This window comes from Myxocyprinus asiaticus, chromosome 7 (genome assembly GCF_019703515.2).
Source record: "Myxocyprinus asiaticus isolate MX2 ecotype Aquarium Trade chromosome 7, UBuf_Myxa_2, whole genome shotgun sequence".
Taxonomy (NCBI): domain Eukaryota; kingdom Metazoa; phylum Chordata; class Actinopteri; order Cypriniformes; family Catostomidae; genus Myxocyprinus; species Myxocyprinus asiaticus.
The window spans coordinates 27,121,128-27,128,337 of NC_059350.1; the positions used below are offsets into that span (position 1 = coordinate 27,121,128).

At 38.9% G+C, this 7,210-nt stretch overlaps 1 protein-coding gene across 1 annotated transcript; it reads right to left on the bottom strand.

The window, feature by feature from the left end:
- Positions 1-347: 347 nt before the first annotated feature.
- On the bottom strand, positions 348-6,970 carry LOC127443547 (uncharacterized). The gene is made up of 4 exons (XM_051702237.1): positions 6,920-6,970; positions 6,671-6,790; positions 6,382-6,574; positions 348-1,557 (listed from the first exon to the last, which is right to left on the bottom strand). Exons 1-4 carry the CDS (start codon positions 6,968-6,970, stop codon positions 1,082-1,084), a joined length of 840 nt encoding a protein of 279 aa, XP_051558197.1. The 3' UTR covers positions 348-1,081.
- Positions 6,971-7,210: the final 240 nt, after the last annotated feature.

Here is a 7,210-nt window from a genome sequence, read left to right on the forward strand (position 1 = left end):
AAAAGCTCTGAATTTAGCATTATAGGCATTACCTATACAGATCACAAGTGAGTGACGGATCATTACCTGTCAGCATAATTGATTGAAGTTTCTGTTTTGATTTTCTTGTGTCAGCTGAGTTGAAAAGATTGGCTCAAGAGTAAGAGTGATATGAAATCCTATTCCAATAGCAATATCAAAGCTCTCTTGCTACTGTTTAAGCAGGCCAGTTAAACTAATTCAAACACAACTTAACAGCATTCCCTTGCAATGTGTATAAATGACACCAAACAAAAAATAAAGCAAGGGCTTATAGCCAACACTTATTTTATTATATATATTTTTTAAACACATAGCTTATCGTGGAGTGCTGGTCTTTAACTTGATGTGTAACTTTAGAACTACATACAGGAAACAGAAACAAATTTTTTAATTTTTTTTTTAAACTATGTTCTTGTCGGCAGTGGTTAAAACTAATCAACTATTTAGTGTCATAATATACATTCCAATGAGCGTGTATGGTTCATATGGATTGTGTTCTGCAAATGGCGCTGCCTCATCTACAGAGGTTTTCTTCAGAGCTCACACCTTGTACAAAAACATGCTGTACTTTTAAGGGAAGCTTTTTCTCAAAGTGTAATGACATCTAGTGGTGAGACTTTGTAGTAAATTTGTGCAAAAAACAAAAGCATGGCCTAGTAATGAATGAGTGCTAGGAATTGCAAATAACAGCAGATTAAAAAAGAACCAATTACAAAAATCTGTAAACAAACATAAAACATTCCTTGCTGCTGAGTGACGGAAAATTATTTGTTGACCTTTATTAAATGACAATACACAAACATTAAACCATAAAAATCACATGCACTCATTTTCATGATGTGATTACAGTATAAAACTAAAAAGGTAAAAAACAAATTAAAAAGATGGTTGGTCCTGTAAACACTGTGATATTTGTTTATCTTTGACATTTGTACAAAGGATGACCGTTTAGTCACATGAACAACTTAGGTTCAATGTCTGTGCTATATTTGTGAAAAATAATATTTTAAACATATAATCAAACACAAAGCGAATAAGATATGAGCCAAAAATTATGTAGTTATTGTAAACAGTTCTGTAACAGTGTCCACAGTGCAATGTATATGAATCCATTCATCAGCAAATATTCACCTTTTCTCTTATCCTCTTCATTGTAGTCCTCCAAACAAAGAGCGGGTGACTCATTTTGTGAGTGTTTCTGAATAATGGATGGCAACACCAGATCAAAGAGTGTCTCGAACAACACATCTACATTATAGCCAGTCTTGGCGCTCGTCTTGAAGCACATCTTCTCTGCTTGGGGGCGGGTGCCCTCTAGCGCTCTGACTGGGGTCACAACCTGGGCCCAAAGGTCAGTGAGGTCTGCTTTGTTGCCCACAATGGCAAATATGCTGTCACTGTTGGTTGAGTCTGTGAGAGATAGAAAGCTGTCTTCAAGCTCTACAAAGCTCTGCCAGTTGGTGACACCATAGGTGAGAATGATGGCTGCAGCAACATGACAATACATAGAGCCCATACCATGGAACTGTTCACAGCCTAATGAAGTCAGAAACACAGATGTGGAGCATTTATATAAAAAAAAAATTAAAACTTTCCTAGAAGTGTATATTAAACCTCTATGCCCAAGTCACAAAAACTGATAGCATGATATTAATCTTCTAGAAATGATATTCAAAAGGATAACGCTATGGACCCTCCGAGTCTATGAAAACAATAACATATGAGAAACATATTGAAGTGTGTTCAAGGGCGTAGGTCCCAGGCGAATGGTGCAGGGGGGTTTTGAGAAAAGATTAATGTCAATATTACAATCAGTGTTGTAAAGACATTTTGTTTGTTATCTTGACTAAGATGGAATGAGATGTATGGTGCTGAGTATGCTATATGCACTCACTGAGCACTTTATTAGGAACACCTGTAACCTACTTGATAATACAATTATCTAATCAGCCAATCATGTGGCAGCAGTGCAATGCACAAAATCAGGCAGATACGGGTCAGGAGCTTCAGTTAATGTTCACATCAACCATCAGAATGGGGGAGGGGGAAATGTGATCTCGACCATGGCATGATTGTTGGTGCCAGACGAGCTGGTTTGAATATTTCTGTAACTGCTGTTCTCCTGGGATTTTCACGCACAAAAAGAGTTTATTCAGAACGGTGCTAAACAATGTTATAGTTTTGTTTTTTTAATTTAGTTTTTTTTTTTTTCCAATTTCAAATTTTTGTTTAATTTACCAACTGTATTTGTTTTAGTTTTTCAATTAATTTTCGTTTTCATTTTTGAGTCTATCAATATATTTCAGATTTTATTTTTATTTCTATTTCAGTTAACACAGATGAGTAAATGACTTGGCAGGGGACAACTTTGTGTAATATTCTTTAAATTAAACTTCCCTATCCAGTCCAGATTACATATAGGTCTAGATAGTGTATAGCTAGGCTGACATACAACATGGTAAAACAACCAAGGACTTACAAATGCGGAGATATGTATCCCTTTATTTTTTGAACAGCAATGGGTGATGTGATTAAACAAACATATTCATTTATCTTGAAACATTGAGCACATAACCGAATGTGGGCACACACAGTAGATGGCAAGTTTGCAACAGATGGAGATGTTAAAAGAAACAAAAACAATTTTGTAACATGCAAAAGTCCAAGTATTAAAAACGAAAACTGAAAATATTTTATGATAATTTCTATTTCATTTTAGTTAGTTTTGAAGCAATGCATGATAGTTTCAGTGAAGTTTTTTTGGAACATTTTTGTTTGTACTAATTTCATTTTTCTAGGTTATTTTATGGAATTTCATTTCAGTTTCAGTTAACTACAATAACCTTGGTGCCAAAAATAAAACATATCCAGTGAGTGGCAGTTCTACAGACAGAAACGCCTTGTTGATGAGAGAGGTAAACAGAGAATGGCCAGACTGGCTCAAGCTGACAGAAAGGCTACAGTAACTCAGATAACCACTCTGTACAATCGTAGTGAACAGAATAGCATCTCCAAATGCACAACACGTCGACCCTTGAGGCGGATGGGCTACAACAGCAGAAGATCATGGCGGGCACTTTCAGGACCACAGTGTTCCTAATAAAGTCCTCAGTGAGTGAGTGTATGTTTAATATGTGAAAACAACTTCAAAACATCAATAAGCTACAAAATACTTGGCTAACAATGGAGTGTCTATGAGCAGCCAGTCTTGACAGGATGTAAAGTCATACTATCACCGTCACAGCAATGCGTTACCCATGTCAAATATCACCAAGTGCTTTAGCACATAGGCTAAAACAAATATGGAACTTGTTGGTGGAAAAAAACATTTACAGTGCATCCGGGAAGTATTCACAGCGCTTCCCTTTTTCCACATTTTGTTATGTTACAGCCTTATTCCAAAATGGATTAAATTCATTATTTTCCTCAATTCTACAAACAATACCCCATAATGACAACATGAAAGAAGTTTGTTTGAAATCTTTGCAAATTTATTACAAATAAAAAAACGAAACAAATCACATGTACATAAGTATTCACAGCCTTTGCTCAATACTTTGTTGAAGCATCTTTGGCACCAATTACAGCCTCGAGTCTTTTTGAGTATGATGCTACAAGCTTGGCACACCTATTTTTGGGCAGTTTCTCCCATTCTTCTTTGCAGGACCTCTCAAGATCCATCAGGTTGGATGGGGAGCGTCGGTGCACAGCCATTTTCAGATCTCTCCAGAGATGTTCAATCAGGTTCAAGTCTGGGCTCTGGCTGGGCCACTCAAGGACATTCACGGAGTTGTCCCATAGCCACTCCTTTGTTATCTTGGCTGTGTGCTTAGGGTCATTGTCCTGTTGGAAGATGAACATTTGCCCCAGTCTGAGGTCCAGAGCACTCTGGAGCAGGTTTTCATCAAGGATGTCTCTGTACATTGCTGCATTCATCTTTCCCTCGATCCTGACTAGCCTCCCAGTTCCTGCCACTGAAAAACATCCCCACAGCATGATGCTGCCACCATCATGCTTCACTGTAGAGATGGTATTGGCCAGGTGATGAGCGGTGCCTGGTTTCCTCCAGATATGACGCTTGCCATTCAGGCCAAAGAGTTCAACATTTGTTTCTCATGGACTGAAAGTCCTTCAGGTGCCTTTTGGCAAACTCCAGGCGGGCTGTCATGTGCCTTCTACTGAGGAGTGGCTTCCGTCTGGCCACTCTACCATACAGGCCTGATTGGTGGAGTGCTGTAGAGATGGTTGTTCTTCTGGAAGGTTCTCCTCTCTCCACAGAGAAATGCTGGAGCTCTGTCAGAGTGACCATCGGGTTCTTGGTCACCTCCCTGACTAAGGCCCTTCTCCCCCGATCGCTCAGTTTGGCCAGGCGGCCAGCTCTAGGAAGAGTCCTGGTGGTTCCAAACCTCTTCCATTTACGGATGATGGAGGCCACTGTGCTCATTGGGACCTTCAATGCTGCAGAAATTTTTCTGTACCCTTCCCCAGATCTGTGCCTCGATACAATCCTGTCTCGGAGGTCTACAGACAATTCCTTGGACTTCATGGCTTGGTTTGTGCTCTGTTAACTGTGGGACCTTATATAGACAGGTTTGTGCCTTTCCAAATCATGTCCAGTCAACTGAATTTACCACAGGTGGACTCCAATCAAGTTGTAGAAACATCTCAAGGATGATCAGTGGAAACAGGATGCACCTGAGCTCAATTTTGAGTGTCATCGCAAAGGCTGTGAATACTTATGTACATGTGATTTTTCGTTTTTTATTTTTAATAAATTTGCAAAGATTTCAAACAAACATCTTTCACGTTGTCATTATGTGGTATTGTTTGTAGAATTGAGGAAAATAATGAATTTAATCCATTTTGGAATAAGGCTGTAACATAACAAAATGTGGAAAAAGTGAAGCGCTGTGAATACTTTCCGGATGCACTGTAGATCCGTAGATTCCATTGAAGCAAATGTGCTCAAGAAAAGTAGTACTACAGATCTGCTTTTTCTGTGCCAAAAAGGCCAAATGCAGAGAAATGGAAATATGAAAAAGCAAGTACTCTAAAAAACTGAAACTTCCCAGATTGCAAAAGCCTGTAAAGAATGTGAGAGAAAGGCAGGCATTGATGCAATATGTCAAGAGTTAGCCGTTTCCCTGTTGTTGTTTCACTGACACACTGAAAAATGTCCAAACTGTGCTCATATTGACTGCTCCAATCACAATGGAGATTCATTAGTTTATAGAATACTTGAGATGTTATGAAATGCCAAATGTGATTAAAATGAACAGAAAATTGTTAACTCTTTTCTGAAGTGGTTATTTTGTGATAGTAACAATTTTAATGTGTTGCTCAAAAAAGCATCCTGCTGTCTCAAAAGTATTTGCCACCTTTTAAAAAAACATTTTAATCAAAACAACCATCTGTTATTTAATTTCATACAAATTATGTTGCTCCATCAATATTCTATTAAACAAAATGTATTTCAGTCTTGATGCACTTTGTGACCAGAAAAAAGCACACTTTCCTTAAGGTGTGCCTTTAGCCCTGTTGTACCCAATTAATTTTGGGAGAACATGCACATGACTGCTCGATCAGCTTTAGTAAGATTTATGAAAATCTATATCTCAGGATCTTGTCATAGGAAGGAACATTCATGAACTAACATTTAAGACTGTCCTTAAAGCTGTCCTTAAGTAGGATTTTCCAATGATTGCATTTACAATAGATGTCTAAGTTAATTTGGTGTGGCCAGGGGTGTAGATTCTAGGGAGGTACAGTTAACCAGGATAGATATTAGATAAATAGTTACGGTCCTGGGGCCTGATGTATAAACGTTGCATGGGCACTGAAATGTGCGTAAGCAATTTCCCAAGAACATATCATGATTTATATAAAAAAAAAAAAAAAAAAAAACTTGCTGTAAATATGCACGCACTGTCCGGACACTCTTGACTGTGCGTACACACTCTTTAACTGTGTGTGAATTGGTGACTCCAGCTGGACAATTAATTAACTGAACAGACTGATTATAAACTCTGATTTACATTTAATTCACATTTAGAATAAACAAATGTGTGGTTAAGCACTTGAAAGAGAATTAATCATTATCAAGCCAATAGTAGGCTATATTATTTTTATGTAACTAACTGAAAAGGCATTCAAATATAAGCTGTAAAACGGAAATATTGGTTTGGGATGCACTGCGTTTGGAGGATTTTCCCTGTGTCATCGTAGAGAAGGAACACGGTAACTAAAAATGACAGCGAAGATTTTTTAGTTTGAGATATTTCTGTTCTATTACAATTATGTACTGAGATAAGTACAGCATTTGAATAAAGATTATCTGTAATGCGATGTGCAGATTGAAACCTTTTTGAGCAGCTTGAGTTGAGCAGTCTGGCTGAGTCTGAGAAAAGGCTTGACCTGCCTGGTCAACTGAAAAAGAGGCTTGGGCTGCTTCAGCTGAGGTGGAATCTTGGGCTGGCTGGTCAGCTGAGGTGGAGGCCAGAGAGGCAGATGGTTCAGGGCGATCTGTGACCTGTGATGGTGCATAGTCACACTCCTAGAAAATGTCTGGATTGAAAGGCCAGATGCCTGTACATCTAAAACCAGCTTGTACGTTGCTTGGCGTAGCAGTATTGGGGAATGCAGTCCTGACCAGGCTTGGGATGTCATAGATTGTCATTGTTTTTCCAGGATTCATTCTCATCCATGCATCACTGGCTGTGTTGATCAACTTCTTGAATGGACCATAAACGCTACGATCAAGGGGCTGTAGCTTATGAGAACAGTGGGGTGGGAAAGAAAGGAGCACTATCCCATTTTCTTTGCAGTAAGTGACAGCCTTCACTGAAAGATGAGAGCTGTGGTTGTCCAACAACAGTAACACCTTCTTCTCAGCACTTACCTTTGTATTCTTAAAGTGATCCAGGAAGATGTGGAAATCCTCCTCCTGCATCCATCCAGAGCCATTACCACACCCAACACTACCTGGTGGTCCATCGTTTAAGAAGTGGTGTGACGTGACAGATGGAATGGGCCCTGGCGACTGATCTCACAGATTTTCCCTGTGACTTCAATTGCAGCCTTTCTCAGAATGTCTGCAGGGACACCCCTGTCTGTCTTACGCTTTCACTGCCTAGGCATGCTAGAAAAAAGGTGAAAAGTACTAAAGTACAAAAAACATTCTGAGTCATCA